Genomic DNA, 19,156 nt, shown 5'->3' with positions numbered 1-19,156 from the left:
GGAAGTGGGGGGGCGCTATGGGGGACTTTTGGGATAGCATTGGAAACGTAATTGAGGAAAATATGTAATAAAAATATTAAAAAAAAAATAATGAGGAGAAGCTGCCCTGAGCAGCCTGCTATTCCAGGGGCATGTCCACCCTCCCATTGCCTCTCCTACACCTCCATCAGATGGCAGAATCACATAGATAGGAGCATGTTGTCCTCTGAGAGGCTCCACCCAGCAGCCAGATACAGATACATATACCCACAGCCAAATAGTAGGTGAAGCTTGGGGACTCTTATGGAAAAATAGAAGGAAGGTTGCAGGCTCTAAAGGATATGGGAACTCCTCAGAAAGACCAACAGAGTCAACTAACCTGGTCCCTTGGGGATCTCAGAGTCTGAGCCACCAACTAAAAACATATGGTCACTTGATCTTTGACAAAGGAGCTAAAACTATCCAGTGGAAAAAGACAGCATTTTCAACAAATGGTGCTGGTTCAACTGGTGGTCAGCATGTAGAAGAATGTAAATCGAAACCATTCTTATCTCCCTGTACAAAGCTCAAGTCCAAGTGGATCAAGGACCTCCACATAAAACCAGATACACTGAAAAGGATAGAAAAGAAAGTAGGGAAAAGCCTTAAGCACATAGGCACAGGGGAAATTTTCCTGAACAGAACACCAATGGCTTTTCCTCTAAGATCAAGAATTGATAAACAGGACCTCATAAAATTGCAAAGCTTCTGTAAGGCAAAGGACACTGTCAATAGGACAAAACAACACCCAACAGATTGGGGAAAGGTCTTTACCAACCCTACATCAGACAGATGGCTAATATTCAATATATAGAAAGAACTCAAGAAGTTAGACTCCAGAGAACCAAATACCCCTATTAAAAATAGAGTACAGAGTCTTGAAATTATGCTTCCCTATCTCAGTCCCTCTATTAGTAGAATTTTTTGTTTGGTGTTTTTACACTATACTATGGATTTCAGAACAGCTGACATATTTCAAAATTATTTATACAGCCAAAAGAAATGTAGACAATTAATTTGGGAGGTGGCTTGTAAGAGAACAACAAAGAGTGAGACTGAATGTTTTGCTTGATATTTATAATTATTGTATCAATTTTGAAGAAGAGGACCTTATAAGTTACTCTTTTTTTTGAGTTGAATGCTTTTCAAAATCTTCACAGCCAATGAACCAGAATTTTACCCTAACCTAGTGTCTGTGCCAGCCTCCAAGGAGAACCACCGTTCATTGAAACAGCTGATGAATGACTTCATGGATCAACCATCTTAATACACACACCATTTCATAAATGAATGCAACCTGTTCCCTGTGGGCTGAGAATGAAGACAATCACTCAAGTCAAATAGCTTTGACCATAGCAGGAAATCTGTATCCAAATAATCATGCCTACAATTCATTCCTTGGCCCAGCAGAACTGACAACTCTTAGCTTAGCTACTATGGAGGTAAAACCTTTGGTGATGTGAGGGACATTAAAGTACAGCCTTATTACAATGAACTCCAGTGTCTCAAAATTGTTCTTATTTTGGGTTTGTACTGCAGTAAGAGCCAAGATTTTAAGCTCTCCTAAAAACAAAGCAAAATAAACAAACAAACAAACAAAAAAGAAACAAACAAAAATAATTTTTATGTTCATTTAATAACATGTTATTTAATAACATGTTTATGATTGATATAAAAATACATATTGTGTTGAATATAATAAAAAATAAGCCAGGCGTGGTGGCCCACGTCTTTGATCTCAGAACTCGGGAGGCAGAGGCAGGTGGATTTCTGAGTTCAAGGCCAGCCTGGTCTACAAAGTGAGTTCCAGAACTATACAGAGAAACCCTGTCTCGAAAAACCAAAATAAATAAATAAATAAACAAACCAGCAAAAAATAAGAAGACAAAATGGGGTATAGAGCTAAGCAAAGAATTCTCAACAGTAATAGGGAAGGGCTGAGAAGCACCTAAAGAAATGTTCAACATCCTTAGTCATCAGGGAAATGCAAATCAAAACAATCTTGAGATTCCACCTCACACCAGTCAGAATGACTAAGATCAAAAACTCAGGTGACAACAGATGCTGGGAGGGATATAGAGAAAGAGGAACACTCCTCCATTGTTGGTGGGATTACAGGATGGTAAAACCACTCTGGAAATCACTCTGGTGGTTCCTCAGAAAATTGGATATAATATTACCTGAGGACCCAGCTACACCACTCCTGGGCATATACCCAAAAAATTCTCCAACATATAAGAAGGACAACATGCTCCACTATGTTCATAGTAGCCTTATGAACTAGCCAGAAGTTGGAAAAAGCCCGGATGTCCTTCAGTGGAGGAATGGATACAGAAAATATGGTACATTTACACAATGGAGTACTACTCAGTTATTAAAAACAATGAATTCATGAAATTCTTAGGCAAATGAATGGAACTAGAAAATATCATCCCGAGTGAGGTAACCCTTTCACACACACACACAAAAAAAAAAAAAAAAAAAAAAAAAAAAAAAAAAAAAAAAACCACATATGATATGCACTCACTGGTAAGTGGATGTTAGCCCATACCTTGAAATACCAAAGATACAATTCACAGACCACATGAAGCTCAACAAGAAGGAAGACCAAAGTATGGAGACTTTGGTCCTCCTTAGAAGAGGGAACAAAATACCAATAGGAGGAGATACAGAGACAAAGAGTGGAGCATAGACTGAAGGAAAGGCCATCCAGAGACTGTCCGTGCCCCAGGATCCATCCCATGTGGAGTTACCAAACCCAGACACTATTGTGCATGCCAAGAAGTACTTGCTGACAGGAGCCTGATATAGCTGTCTCCTAATAGGTTCTGCCAGAGCCTGACAAATACAGAGGTGGATGCTTGCAGCCAACCTTTAAACTGAGCACAGGGTCCCCAATGGAGGAGTTAGAGAAAGGACTGAAGTAGCTGAAGGGCTTTGCAGCCCCATAGGAGGAACAACAATATAAACCAACCAGACCCCCAGAGCTCCCAGGGACTAAACCATTAACCAAAGTGTACACATGGAGTAACCCATGGCTCCAGGTGCCTATATAGCAGAGGACAGCCTTGTGGGACATCAATGGGAGGAGAGACCCTTGGTCCTATGAAGACTGGATCCCTCAGTGTAGGGTAATGCCAGGATAGGGAAGCAGTAGTGGGTGGATGGGTGGAGGGAGGGAACACCTTCATAGAAGCAGGGGAAGGGGAAGTGGGATAGTGGGTTGTCAGAGGGGAAACCAGGAAAGGGGATAACATTTGAAATGTAAATAAAGAAAATATCTAAGTAAATTTAAAAAAAAAAAAAGAGAAGAGTGTGCCTTTCTGAACTCCATATTGCTCCCTAAGATTTTCTATATCAAGGTCATTAACAAAAACATCTTAACCTAGCTTTACTAGCATGTTTTTGCAAATGCTTTCAATGGGTGGTGGTCATTGCGGACAACCTATATGTCTAAGTTCTTTCCTAGGGTGGTGATTGAATCATTAGTCTGCTCCAGCAGCAATGTCTGAAAGAGATCAAGCACTATTACTGTAAGTGCCAGGGAAGCTCCCTTTGAGTTTTCACATAATTCTTAGATTAAGAGGGAAGTGAAGGCCACAAGCAGAACAAAATACCACAACAGCATGAAGTCCTCAGGACACACAGTCCGCAGCACACTGCTCGTGGTTGTGCTAGCCAGTGGGCTGCATTTCATGAGCTCTAAGGCTGTTTGTTATTCTTCCTGTATGGCAGGACACATTCTTCTTCCTCAGAGCCTGGAAACTCTGCTGGGTGGCAAGGGAGGAAAGAGCACATGGAGTTAACATTGCTGGTTTGTTCTTGGCTCCCCTAGATTTGTTGAATAACTTTGTACTGATGACATTTCTGTTGCGAAACAAAGTACCATGACCACAGGGAACTTGAGGAGGAAAGTTCTCCTTGTTCTCATCCTGTTCCAGAGGGATGAGAGTCCATGATAGACAGCCGGGAGCGGAGCACCAAGGGACAGGCATGGCAGCAAGAGCAGGAAGCTGAGGGATCACATCTTTGTCCCTAGATACAAATAGAAAGAACAAACTAGAAGAAAGGCTAGGCTATGAGCTCTCAAAGCCAGCTTCCACATGTACTTCCTCCAGCAGGGACGCTCTTCCTAGAGCTCTTCATCAACTCCAACTGGGAACCAAGTGCTCAAATGCCTGAGTGGATCCAAAGCACTCACTCCAAGAGAGCTATTTCCATTCAGTGTACTAGAGAGTATCGGGCAGCTTGTCTAGAGAAGGAATTAGCGAGGCTTCCAGGTCCACATGTTAGCACAGGGGCCAGAGATTGCTAGCATCTAACTCTAACTCCAGAATTTCCTCAGTGGGTCCAACCAGGGCCTACCATTTTTGTTATCAGCAAATTGTTCTTTTTTCCAATCAACTTATGTGTTTCTCTAAATGCTGACATGATAGGTCAAAGAGGGTCACACTTAGGGTACAGGGAAAAGCTGCTCAGAAGGATGTAGATGGGAAAGAGCATCATCAACAACACCTGGATCTACTCTTCAGTGCAGAACACAGAATGAGTCTCATTACCCAAAAGGCTAAGAGCAATCAACACCTTAACAGGTTCCTAGAGATTGCCAGTGATGGCAAAGAATCAGGAGCAACACCTAGATGAGTTTCTCCAGCCTGCAGATGATATCGAGGATCCCTGACCTGTGGGCCTGGGTACCAGAGATTTTCCATGGAGATCTCTGTCCAGGCCGGGTACGAGGGTTAAAGCAAAGGGAAGTGAGTGCAGGCAGGAAGACTCTGCTGTGCCCTCAAGGTCACTTGGTAACTCCTAGCAGCTCTGAACTGAGTCAGGTCGGGCTGATCCTACGAAAAGCCGACTATCCAGTGAGAAGTACGGCGGGATCTCAGGTGGCTCTTCGGGAGAGAAGATCTCTTCCCAAGTGTTACATACAGCCCTTGGAACAAAACACTCGGACGAAGAAATAGTTCTTGTGTACCTTTAATTCCCTGGATGGATTTATATACAGTTCTGGGGGTGATTCAGAGTTCAACAGCAGGTACCTCTTATTGGCTTGGACTGAGAGTTTGGGGGAAATCTTATTTGCATGTTGGGAAGGCTTGGTGCTGTTCCTACGTGACTGATAGCCACGCACCTCTCCTGTGGGGCTGTGGGGTGGTAACTTCGACAGGAGCCAGGGGTCCAGGAGACATGATCGAAAATCTTCTGTCCCATGTAGGTGGAAATTACCACCCACCAGGTCCCACCGGGGTTCAAGATCTAAGCTCGACTGGAGTCCAGGCTGTCTGTGCATAGCCTGTTGCCCCACACTGACCCCTGCCTTGTTTGGTTTCTTGAGTTTTCTCCTTAAATCGGAGCTTCATTACAAGGTGTAAGTAGGTGGACTATGATGCCCAATGTTCTGTCAGTTATTCAATAAAGACAATGAGGTATTCTACAGTTGAAGTAGCTTGCTTAATCTCTCAAGATGTGTTTTCTTCGGGTGTTCCCCAAATTCCCCATCACTTACCCATTTCTTCACCTAAAACAAAGACAGACTAGATGATCCCAGAGAGGCTGATGATCCCTGAGATGCACTTAAAATGCAACATTGCATGATTCTTGGAAAAGAACTTCCCATTCTGTTTCATGTAAACTGACCGCTAATGGCTCCACATGCATTTTACTGCAGAGTATCTTGTAGAAGAGAATTTTGTGTGGGTAAATGGGGTTGATGCCCACCATTCTGTAGAAACCCCCGAATCAAAACTAAAGGAATAAAAAACATATCACATCAAAGAACAGTGGGGTAGCGTGTGAAGGCCATGAATGCCAGCATGAGTTGTCAATGCAGTTTGGGAAGAGAGAGCATGTGAGGTAAGAATAGCAATGGCAGACACTAAGCCTATGCCTGGGGGTTGTCCCAAGTGACCATGGTGTGGGGTCTAAGAGTGAGCAAACATGGGGAGTCATTGAAACAGTCTTCGTCTTTCCAAAGAACAGAGGTGCTGGGATTTGACTCCCACCCCTGTCCACAGGCAAGACACACATCACAAGACACACATGACAAGACATACAACACAAGATACACATCACAAGACACACATCACTTGGATGCCTGCCTTTGCCCTTGGGCACAATTCCTGATAATTTTACCTTTAGAAAAAGTAATGGAGTGTTTCAGAGAAAATATAAATACCTGGCCTTGAAAGTCGACATCNTTGAACAAACTCTCCTCACCCTGGATCACAGATCAGACAGCATCACTTTGTTCATCCATCTTAGCTGGAGGGCTCATGTGCATGTCCTCAGAGCAACTGTTTATAACCACTCCCCCTTATGCAGTAACAGGGTACATCATCAAATCACCTGGTTGGGGACTGCAACAGGCAAGAGCTAGACAGGGAATAGAATTGATCTCTAAAATACCGTTAAGGTAGAATAAAGGATAAGAGGGAGAGAACAACATTGACCTGCATCTTAAATTTATGATACAAGTTCATACTTGAGAATAGGTTGGGGAGGGGTTGGGGATTTAGCTCAGTGGTAGAGCACTTGCCTAGCAAGGCCCTGGGTTCAGTCCTCAGCTCTGGGGAAAAAAAAAAAGAGAGAGAGAGAGACAAAATAACAAAAAGACCAAAAAAAAAAAAAAAAGAATAGGTTGGGGAGATGGGACCAGGTCAAGAAGACCCCAAGATTGCTGAATAGAGACCCCAGAGAAAGATGTGCACAAATCAGCAGGTGTTCTGCAGCCCTGCCTCCATAGTGTGCTTGTGTACCGACTGGGAGCAGTCTGTATGTCAGNGCATTTCACTCAGCAAATGTGTGTCAGGTGGAAGTTGCCTGGTATGCTTTTCACAATAGACATGTGGGAGTCATTAAGAAACAAAGGGATTTCTCCACCAAATGTCTCCCCTCAGACCTCAGGGAACTATGCAAAAGGTAGAGAGGAGAGTGTAGTAGTCACAGGTTATGGAAGGACACAAAGGAATCAAGGCCTTCTAGATGCAACTAGGCTTATACACATATCAACTCACAGAGACTGTAGCAGGATGCAGAGGACCAACATGGATCTGCACAAGGAGGGTTCTAGAGCAAGGAGAAATAAAATAGTCCCTCATTCTTAACCCAGAAGTTATATCCAAGTGTTAACTATTTCCAAATAAAAAATTCATTTTCTCCAAGAAATTCTTATTGAGAAAAAAAACCACTCTTAAGGATAGACCCAGGTCCAGCAGTAGTGACCAACACAAAACAAACTAAAGGTATATTTGGAGAAACTTCACCTCATAATATTAAGTCAGAGTATTTTTTTTTATTTTACAGATCCTTTGTACATATATAATTGCTTCTAGTTTGGGGTTTTATGGTATTCCTATGTATGTATGAATGTGTGTCTCTGCATTTTCTGTGCTTTTTCTTTGGCTCTTTTTCATGTTTAGATGTTTTGTTATGTTCTTATATGCTTGCTTTTTATGTATCCTATTTTTTGTCATTATCTTTAGATAACTGTGTTTTGTAATGGTATATGAGAAGCTAGTGGATCTGGATGGGAACAGATAGAGGGGAGAACTGGAAAGAATAGGAGGCAGCAGGTGGGGACCAAGATCAGATTATAAACCTATTAAAAAGTTCAATTTCCAATAAAAGAAAATATGGATAAGAAAAGAAAGAAAGAAACACTACAATGAACAGTCTTGAAATCATGTAGGTAATGGATTGAATCTGCTTGACTGTGGATGGGAACGAGTCCTGGAAACACAGTCTTCAAGTTCGTGCTGTAGTGGGCAGAGGTATCATCTCTTATCTCCNGCCATTGTGGAAGGGACTGTTGGGTTGGAGGAAAGATGTTTTTTAAGTATATGTTTGATAAAATGCCAGTGTCTTGAGTGTGTGTGTGTGTGTACATGCATGCACACATGCACCCATAGGAACACATATTCAAAATATCCATAGATGAATGTGATAGCTAGTGCAACAACAAAAAGTCAAAAGTATACAAGTGTAGAATAAATTGCTCAACAGTCACAGGTTTCTATAGTTTCTGTAGTTTTCTTTCTATTTCTTTCTAGTTGTATTTCAANTGCCAAGACACAGGAAATTTATTTTCAAAGTTTTGTATTTGTGACGACTTATTTTATGTTCTAAATATAATCTCTTTGGACAAGTTTATGTGGGCTTCTGAGAAGAGTCTGTTCTGAAGTTGCTGGAGGGGACAGTCTGTACGTGACTTGATCCATGGCACAATTTAACCTGTGGTTTCTATTTTAATTTTCTTGTCTGGGGTTCATCTGTTGGTGAAAAGTTAGTGTTGAAATCACCCACCGTTACTGTGTTGGAGATGTCTGCCATTTGAACTCTTACTGCTCATCCTATGATGTTGGGTGAATTAAAGTTCCATGCATATATTGACAGTCATTATATCTTCAAGACCATAGACCTAGATTTTTCCCATTATTAATGTATAGAGAGTTTCATTTTTTAAAAGCAGATTTGAATTCTTTGTCATTTTACCCCCTGGATGTTTGAATTTAACCACTTCAGAGTTATAAGCAGAATCACATGTCCTTCCTTTCGCTATTTTTCGTGTTTCAAACTTGTGATTTGTGTATTGTTGGAGATCAACTCTGGCTGCTATATGAGGATCATGGTAGTGAATGGCCTTGTCTTGAGAATTTAATCACTTAGTCCCTAGTATCTCTCAGAGAAGTGAAGCAAACTGCAATAACATCAAACAAAGTAGCTACAGAAACCAGAGCTACCTAAGTCCAAAGACTAACGATTGATAACCATAGAAAATCATACGAGAGGAAGGAGAGAAAAGTGTCTGATGACAGACAGATGCAATTAAATGTATCAGATAAAGGCAGGAGGAGGAACAACATTTAAGTCTCTTACAAAAAAATTAAAGTTTAAAACAAAACCAAAGTGCAGTAAGAGAAGGACAGATGGGGAAGGAGGGGGGAAGAAGAGAGGGAGGGAAAGGGGAGAGGGAGAGGGAGAGGAGAGAAAGAGACTGGTGTGAAAATTGACAAGGAATTAGAGAAGCTTCTTCCTGGGCCTCTAGTCATGGAATTTTCCACCATGGGGACAGGTAGAGGTTATCTGGCCCTAATCTTCCCCACTGTTCTACATAAGACTGCATGGGGGCTGAGAGTTGTACCACTGTGGGCTGAGAGCAGCACCAGGGTGGGCTGATTGCTGTGCCAGAACTACCCCGTGTGAACTGAGCGCTGAGCCACTGTGGGCTGAAAACCATCCAGTGTGGACTAATTGAGAGCTGTGTTTGTATGAACTGAGACAAAGCTTCTCGTCTTCCCACACCTGGACCTCTGCTGGCCCAGGAGAGCTTCGCAGGCTGGGCTCTTGCCTCAGAGGCCCTCAGTTTGTTTACCCAGTGCACAAATGCCCAAGCCTTGTGGCTGTGGTTTCATCTCCTCCACACCACCTGTGAACCGGCATGGGAGAAGGGGGCTGTTTCTCACCTGTCTCTGTGTATCCTTTGTTTCTACATGCTTCTTGGCTCTTGTATCACCTGGGTTTCTTTCTAACACAAGTGTTTGACAGCGTACACACAAATGAGCATCTTGCACACTTCTTCCCAAAAGGTCTCCTTCCTATTTTCATGTCCTACTGTCTGTGGATGTGTGTGCAGGTAGCCACAGCTGTGTGTTCATAATGTTATTAGTGTGTCATGTAGAGAAGACAGCATGTCTAAGACCCTCCCCATCCTCCATCTCTTTCATTCTTTCCACTCCCTTTCCTGTGACATTTCCTGGGGCTTGCAATGAGTGATACTGATGTCCCTGCTTAGGGATAAGTCATTTATTCTCAGCAATTTGACCACTCATATTAAACACTAAACCACTGTACAACAATGATTCTCTGACCAAAGTTGAGAACACCATTGATGTACCATGTAAGCATAAATATTTAAATGCAGTTTGGTACCACACCCATTTAGCATGGCCTAGGGAGTAGGTTCCTCCCTAGTTTCGATAACTCCCCAGTCGTAGGTTTATACCTAGGTTTACAGCACTAGGTTTTTATTCCTTCCCATGCTGTGGGCCTGGCATCCAATCAGAGGCCAGTTCCTTTCCAAACAGCCATGTCCCTATTGTGCCAGTGGGAGCATCTTGCCTGCAGATTGGTTTTTGGTTTTTTTTTTAAATTCACTTTTTATGAGTACATATAAGCTGCCTACATGCTCATTTCTCCACATATCAAATTCCTATCTTCCTCCCTTTGGTTGAAGTCAGTTGGCCAAGGCTAAGCTATCCTAGTACCCTTGTTTTAGGAGAAATAAATATCATGTAACTTTGGGATAATTGCCTCTCAAATCTATAGAAAAAAAATCAAGTACAGAGGGACCATCAAGTTTAGATGGCTGCTCTTGGCCTTCTGAGAGAAGGTGACGAGGTGAAGAAAAGCAGCCATTTATTTTCANTGAAGCATCTGCTTCCAGCAGGTGCCACAGCAAAAGGACAAAGCCAGTTCATCCCCAAGTCCCCATGTGGCCCGAGCCTTCATCTGACTGGTTGCTCTTGCTCCTTCCACAGGGCTGGACTGTCACACAGCACTTCAGATTCTTCTGGCAGAGAGCAACGAGTTCTTCGTTCTTCAGACAAGATGCTGTGCATCTCCCACTAATCCTGCTGCATTTCTCATCGAAAAATGCATTCTTGGCTTCACAAAAGAAGAAAGGTTAATTCTGTTTCACATGGAGCTAATTACTACCTATCATTGTTGTCTAACACCTGCAACAATGTCTTTAAAGCTGTGTCTTAGTTCCTTTAGCCTCCCGTAGATGAATTGCTTGCAGAAACATTTTCTGTGTGATAGCCCCATCTTTTGTCACACAAGGTGAAAGAGCACAAAGAATTAGCAAACAAGTGAACAGCTTTGATTAGGAATTTATAAGACAGAAATATACTAGAAAGAAGATTATCAACTCAACTCATAAGCATTTTCGCACCCTGGAGCTTCCCTTACATGCTTGGAAAGATTGCTACTCAGGAAGAGTTAGGAGCAAGATCTAAGTCTGGGGAGACGGCTCAAGACTGGTATTAAAAGTGAAATTGTATACAAGGGACAAAAGCTTAATGGAGAAGACGGAAAGTGACGAGGCCTGGAGTATATCACAGAACTCACAGTGATGGCCCAGGAAGGTTGAAGACCAAGAACATACTTGTCCATGGGTTTCTAATGGGCCATCACAGATCCCCTAGTAAGGGTATCTCGATCACATTCCACCGAAATTCCACTGTAAAAGTCAGACACTTTAGGGAAGGGGGCATAGTTGAGGCCGTCTCCCTGTGACTTTTATTTGTTACTCTGCATGAAATAGCAGTGCTGGCTGGCATTAGCCCTCAGGAGAGCAGCCTGCTGCTGTATGCTAAAGGCAGACAATCCATATTTCCAAGNTCAAAATCTCAAGAGTACTTGGAGTACANGNCACGAGGTGTGGAAAGTACATAGACTCCACGTGATGTGAATACATAAGGATGCTAACTCAAATGTATGCAAATCCTAAATCCCAGGGGTGATGACTCTCACATTCCAGCCATTGTCTACTGTCTGACTATCCACTCACAAATAAAAGGAGCCCACGGTTTCAAAGCCCTTTAAACCCTGGCTTCCTCTGCAGTGTTCAATATTTTGTCTGCTCTCCTAACACAGTAAGGCTGTGTCAGACTAGAGGTTCAAGACCTTACTCTACCAAGAGAACTTTTAGCATATCCAATTCACAATGATAAACCAGCTTTTGGACCAAAGGAATATCTTTGCCTATAGCCTTCTTTTTCTTTTTTTCTTTTTTAAAGATTTATTTATTATTATATATAAGTACACTGTAGCTGTCTTCAGGCATACCAGAAGAGGGCGTCAGATCTCATTATGGATGGTTATGAGTCACCATGTGATTTTTTAGAATTTGAAATCAGGACCTCTGGAAGAGCAGTCAATGCTCTTAACTGCTGAGTCATCTCTCCAGCCCCCTGTCTATAGCTTTCTAATGAGTACAAATGGAGTCTCTGCATGTGTGGTGCATTTGGTACAACAGATAATTTTATACTGTATAATCTTACATTGTGTTAACTATGTAGTACTCATGAGCAGTCTTAATATCTCTTCTCAGCCTCCAATGTTCACATCAGTGCCAGCAGGAAGCATGACTTATCATTTATGTGCTGAAGGTCTACATCTCCTTACGCTGATGTAGCACCCACTCATATACATCTGTCACAACACAGATCAGGGGCACATAAAATTAATGTAAAATTGTTAGGCAACACACATGAGCACTAATACCTGGAATAAAGTTAGATTCACTCTGACTCCTTTGAGTCCCCTTCTTCAGCTCCATGAAATTGGCAAAGGTCTAGTCTTGTTCCTTGATTTTGGAGGGGACACAGGTACAGCTTTTCAAATTTGCCAGAAGTGTGGGAAAGTACATAGAGCTCTGATGTGGAAAGGATGGATGTCCCTTACAGGTCACACTGTACAACACAGAGTACTAATACTGCCTTACCTGTATGTCCCTGAAAATAAACTTAGCCCATCTGAGTCCCAGTCTTCATGAACATAAGATGTACATATGATACATATTTCAAACCAAAAACAAAAAAGGTCTCTGAATACCTCTAAATTAAAAGTGCAACAGAATTTTCTTCCAAGGCACTGACTTTGGAGAAGTAAATGTGTTTATTATCAGGACTCTAAAACACAGCATCCATCTTTAGATAGCTATTAACAAATGGTTGTCTCCAGTGTGTGCATTTGCCTGGTGCCATGATGGATATGGATATGTAACCCTACCACTTTCTTTTTCCATATCTCTCTTCTTCTATCTCTCTGTTATCTATTTTATTCTATACTTATATAAACACATTTTTTAAAAATATGTGCATTTCTTCATTTTAGTTCTTCCTTTAACTTTTGTCCTTTATTTTTGCTAATGAGCATAAAGCCAGGCATCAAAAGCATCTTTGCTGGTGATGCTCTTGAACTTACCCAAACCTGTGACAACTTATCATGAATAGAAAAGGCAATGTATCAATACATGATTCACTGATGACAAGTCATAGGGAAGTTACCTTCTGCAACTACTGTTCTCTTTCAAGTCCAACACACCAAAGGTATCTGAAATCCTAGGGTTGATCATGTGTGGGCATTTTCAGGATAGGCCTCGGGTCACCCTCCATATAAAGATGTTCATTTTCTTTACCTGGAACCAAAAGAAGAGAACAGCAAAGAGAAATAATAATGTCTTCATGACCTGGAGGGCTGCGAGGGTCATGCACAGTGTCCATGGAAAAGGGCACCAACACCCACCCACCTTTATATGCTTCTTCAGAGCAAACAGGACCTTGATCAGTGAAGCCTATCAGAACAAGTCACCCCATGCCCTGCTTCATGGAGCCCACCTGCCTCAGTGGGTGTCACTCAACCTCTGACACTGTTTCCTCTGGCTCTGGAAAGCTCCCAAGAAGGAACATAGGCATGAGAATAAAGCAGAGGTGGGCAGAGATGGATGGCTGGGTGCAGGTCATGTGCTAAAAGAATCTGGAGTCCAGTCCTTTGCATTGCTAATCCTCACAAGTTTCCATTTCTAGTGGCTTCAGACCACAGCTATAGTGGGAGTGTAAGTACACAATACCCATGTTTCAGTGAAGAACTGGTGCCCTCTGGTCAGGTGGACTCTGAGCCAACCTTTGTAAGCTGTCCACGCTGGGGAAAGAACCTGACCTAAGCATGTAAGCAATCATTTGTTTTTAAATTCTGGACTGAGCTGTGTGAAGCCCATTTCAAGTGTTATTTACATCATCGTACTTGATCTTAGAGGTTTGTTGTTTTGTTTTGCTTTGCTCTTTGATTTATTTGGCTTTTTTTGAGAACTTCACACAATATTTTTTAATTTGTTTACTTTATCTATATGAGTATATCGTAGTTCTCTTCAGATACACCAGAAGAAGGCATCATATCCCACTACTCATGGTTTCTAGGAATTGAACTCAGGACCTCTGGAAGAGCACTCAGTGCTTTTAACCACTGAGCCATCTCTCTAGCCCCTCACACAGTATATTTTGATCACATTCTTTACCCTCCCATAACTCCTCCCAGACCTTCCCCACTATCCACCAAACTTCATGTTGTCTGATTTGGATTGGCCAACTACCCTGAGCATAAGGCCCGTTCTGGAGTGTGGTTGAATACCCAGTATCACTCCAGTAATAGAAACTTATTTTCCCTATTGCAGGAGCTATCAATTATAAAAAAGTAGGCAGGAACTCTGTGCCCACTTCCCCTTTGCTATCTGTCTAGCTTATATTGTGCAGGTCTTGTACACAATATCTATCTCTATGAGTTCAGGTGCGCACCAGCCTTGTAGTATCTGGAGCAGTTCCGCATCAATGTCTACTCCTCCTAGGTCTGACACTCTTTCCAGCTCCTTGTTCACATGGACCTCTGAGCTTTGAGTGGAGGAGTGTGATAAAAATATCCCATAAATGGCTGAGTGCTCTACCATCTCTCACTCTGCACATTGGCCAGTTGTGGAGCTCTTTGTAAATTACCACACGATGCAAGAAGAAGCTTCTCTAGTGAGGGTCGAGGGATGCTCTGAACTATGAGTATAGGCTATGTCATTAGGAGTCAGATTGCTGAAGATCTCAAAACATGGAAAGATCTCCCATGCTCATGGATTGGCAGGATTAATATAGTCAAAATGGCTCTCTTGCCGAAAAAAGCAATCTCCAGATTCAATGCAATCCCCCTCAAAATTCCAACTCAATTCTTCACAGAGTTAGAAAGGGCAATTTGCAAATTTGTCTGGAATAACAAAAAGCCTAGGATAGCAAAAACTATTCTCAACAATAAAAGAACCTCTGGTGGAATCACCATCCCCTACCTCAAGCTGTACTACAAAGCAATTGTGATAAAAACTGTATGGTACTGGTACAATGACAGACAGGTAGATCAATGAAATAGGATTGAAGACCCAGAAATGAACACACGAACACCTATGGTCACTTGATCNTGAATAGAAAAGGCAATGTATCAATACATGATTCACTGATGACAAGTCATAGGGAAGTTACCTTCTGCAACTACTGTTCTCTTTCAAGTCCAACACACCAAAGGTATCTGAAATCCTAGGGTTGATCATGTGTGGGCATTTTCAGGATAGGCCTCGGGTCACCCTCCATATAAAGATGTTCATTTTCTTTACCTGGAACCAAAAGAAGAGAACAGCAAAGAGAAATAATAATGTCTTCATGACCTGGAGGGCTGCGAGGGTCATGCACAGTGTCCATGGAAAAGGGCACCAACACCCACCCACCTTTATATGCTTCTTCAGAGCAAACAGGACCTTGATCAGTGAAGCCTATCAGAACAAGTCACCCCATGCCCTGCTTCATGGAGCCCACCTGCCTCAGTGGGTGTCACTCAACCTCTGACACTGTTTCCTCTGGCTCTGGAAAGCTCCCAAGAAGGAACATAGGCATGAGAATAAAGCAGAGGTGGGCAGAGATGGATGGCTGGGTGCAGGTCATGTGCTAAAAGAATCTGGAGTCCAGTCCTTTGCATTGCTAATCCTCACAAGTTTCCATTTCTAGTGGCTTCAGACCACAGCTATAGTGGGAGTGTAAGTACACAATACCCATGTTTCAGTGAAGAACTGGTGCCCTCTGGTCAGGTGGACTCTGAGCCAACCTTTGTAAGCTGTCCACGCTGGGGAAAGAACCTGACCTAAGCATGTAAGCAATCATTTGTTTTTAAATTCTGGACTGAGCTGTGTGAAGCCCATTTCAAGTGTTATTTACATCATCGTACTTGATCTTAGAGGTTTGTTGTTTTGTTTTGCTTTGCTCTTTGATTTATTTGGCTTTTTTTGAGAACTTCACACAATATTTTTTAATTTGTTTACTTTATCTATATGAGTATATCGTAGTTCTCTTCAGATACACCAGAAGAAGGCATCATATCCCACTACTCATGGTTTCTAGGAATTGAACTCAGGACCTCTGGAAGAGCACTCAGTGCTTTTAACCACTGAGCCATCTCTCTAGCCCCTCACACAGTATATTTTGATCACATTCTTTACCCTCCCATAACTCCTCCCAGACCTTCCCCACTATCCACCAAACTTCATGTTGTCTGATTTGGATTGGCCAACTACCCTGAGCATAAGGCCCGTTCTGGAGTGTGGTTGAATACCCAGTATCACTCCAGTAATAGAAACTTATTTTCCCTATTGCAGGAGCTATCAATTATAAAAAAGTAGGCAGGAACTCTGTGCCCACTTCCCCTTTGCTATCTGTCTAGCTTATATTGTGCAGGTCTTGTACACAATATCTATCTCTATGAGTTCAGGTGCGCACCAGCCTTGTAGTATCTGGAGCAGTTCCGCATCAATGTCTACTCCTCCTAGGTCTGACACTCTTTCCAGCTCCTTGTTCACATGGACCTCTGAGCTTTGAGTGGAGGAGTGTGATAAAAATATCCCATAAATGGCTGAGTGCTCTACCATCTCTCACTCTGCACATTGGCCAGTTGTGGAGCTCTTTGTAAATTACCACACGATGCAAGAAGAAGCTTCTCTAGTGAGGGTCGAGGGATGCTCTGAACTATGAGTATAGGCTATGTCATTAGGAGTCAGATTGCTGAAGATCTCAAAACATGGAAAGATCTCCCATGCTCATGGATTGGCAGGATTAATATAGTCAAAATGGCTCTCTTGCCGAAAAAAGCAATCTCCAGATTCAATGCAATCCCCCTCAAAATTCCAACTCAATTCTTCACAGAGTTAGAAAGGGCAATTTGCAAATTTGTCTGGAATAACAAAAAGCCTAGGATAGCAAAAACTATTCTCAACAATAAAAGAACCTCTGGTGGAATCACCATCCCCTACCTCAAGCTGTACTACAAAGCAATTGTGATAAAAACTGTATGGTACTGGTACAATGACAGACAGGTAGATCAATGAAATAGGATTGAAGACCCAGAAATGAACACACGAACACCTATGGTCACTTGATCTTTGACAAAGGAGCTAAAACCCCATCAGTGGAAAGAAGATAGCATCTTCAACAAATGGTGCTGGCACAATTAGTGGTTAGCATGCAGAAGAATGCAAATTAATCCATTCTTATCTCCTTGTACAAAGCTCAGGTCTAAGTGGATCAAGGAACTCCACATAAAACCAGAGACACTGAAACTTATAAAGGAGAAAGTGGGAAAGAGCCTCAAAGATAGGGGAACAGGGGAAAGATCGCTGAACAGAATGGCAATGGCTTGTGCTGAAAGAACAAGAATCAATGAATGGGACCTCATAAAATTGGAAAGCAAAGGATTTGGTCAATAAGACAAAACATCAACCAACAGATTGGGAAAAGATCTTTACCAATCCTAAATCTGATGGGGGCTAATATCCAATATATATAAAGAACTTAAAAAGTTGGACTCCAGAAAAACCAAATAATAATAATAATAATAATAATAATAATAATCCTATTAAAAATGGGGTACAGAGCTAAACAAAGAATTCTCAACTGAGGAATACCAAATGGCTGAGAAGCACCTAAAAACATAAGTTCAATATCCTTAATCATCAGGGAAATGCAAATCAAAACAACCCTGAGATTCCAATTCACACCAGTCAGAATGGCTAAGATCGAAAACTCAGGTGACCACTATTTCATATGCCAGCAAGATTTTGCTGAAAGGACCCTGATATAGCTGTCTCCTGTCAGGATTTGCCAGTGCCTGGCAAACACAGAAGTGTATGCTCACAGTTTTCTATAGGATGGAACACAGGGCGCCCAATGGAGAAGCTAGAGAAAGTACCCAAGGTGCTGAAGGGGTCTGCAACCCTATAGGTGGAACAACAATATGATCTAATCAGTACCCCCAGAGCTCATGTCTTTAGCTGCATATGTAGCAGAAGATGGCCTAGTCAGCCATCATTGGGAAGAGAGGCCCCTTGGTCTAGCAAACTTTATATGCCCCAGTACAAGGGAACTCCAGGGTCAAGAAGTAGGACTGAATGGGTAGGGGAGCAGGGGGGCATTATAGGGGACTTTTGGGATAGCATTTGAAATGTAAATGAAGAAAATATCTAATAAAAAAAACTAAGGTAACAGCAGATGCTGGCGAGGATGTGGAGAAAAAGGAACACTCCTCCATTGCTGGTGGGTGTGCAAGCTGGTACAACCACTCTGGAAATCAGTTTGGTGGTTCCTCAGAAAATTGGACATAGTACTACCTGAGCATATACCCAGAAGATGCTTCAACTTGTAATAAGGACACATGTTCCACTATGCTCATACCAGCCTTATTTATAATAGCCAGAAAAGCTGGAAACAACCCAGATGTCCCTCAACAGAGGAATGGATACAGAAAATGTGGTACATTTACACAGTGGAGTACTACTCAGCTATTAAAAACAATGAATTTATGAAATTCTTAGACAAATGGATGGATCTAGAGGATATCATCCTAAATTATGTAACCCAATTATAAAAGAACACACATGATATGCACTCACTGATAAGTGCATATTAGCTCAGAAGCTCAGAATCCTTCTTAGAAGGGGGCACAAAATACCCATTGAAGGAGTTACAGAGACAAAGTTCAGAGCAGAGACTGAAGAACAACCATCCAGAGACTGCTCCACTTGGGGATCCATCCCATAAACAACCACCAAACCCAGAAACTATGGCAGATGCCAACAAGAGCTTTCTGATAGGCACCTGAAATAGCTGTCTCCTGAGAGGCTCTACCAGTGCTTGGCAAATACAGAAGTGGATACTCACAGTCATCTATTGAACAGCACAAGGTCCCCAACGAAGGAGCTAGAAAAAGTACCCAAGGAGCTGAAGGGGTTTGAAGCTCCCTAGGAGGAACAACAATATGAACTAACCAGTACCCCCCAGAGCTCCTTAGAACTAAACCAATCAAAGAAAACACATGGTGGGACTTGTGGCTCTAGCTGCATATGTAGCAGAGGATGGCCTAGTTGGTCATCAATGGGAGGAGAGGCCCTAGGTCCTGTGAAGGTTCTATGGCCCAGTATAGGGGAATGCCTGGATCATGAATGGGAGTGGGTGGGTTGGGGAGCAAGGGCAGAGGGGAGGGGATAGGGGATTTTTGGAGGGGA

General features: G+C 42.3%; 1 protein-coding gene across 1 annotated transcript; it reads right to left on the bottom strand.

Moving 5' to 3' along the window:
• Positions 1-10,467: 10,467 nt before the first annotated feature.
• LOC110300136 (beta-defensin 15-like) lies at positions 10,468-15,311 on the bottom strand. The gene is made up of 2 exons (XM_021170201.1): positions 15,227-15,311; positions 10,468-10,683 (listed from the first exon to the last, which is right to left on the bottom strand). The coding sequence occupies exons 1-2, from the start codon at positions 15,309-15,311 to the stop codon at positions 10,493-10,495; spliced, it is 276 nt and encodes a 91-aa protein (XP_021025860.1). The 3' UTR covers positions 10,468-10,492.
• Positions 15,312-19,156: the final 3,845 nt, after the last annotated feature.

The sequence above is a fragment of the Mus caroli genome, chromosome 8, assembly GCF_900094665.2.
Source record: "Mus caroli chromosome 8, CAROLI_EIJ_v1.1, whole genome shotgun sequence".
NCBI classification, from domain to species: domain Eukaryota; kingdom Metazoa; phylum Chordata; class Mammalia; order Rodentia; family Muridae; genus Mus; species Mus caroli.
This window is presented reverse-complemented; position numbering and strand designations above follow the sequence as displayed.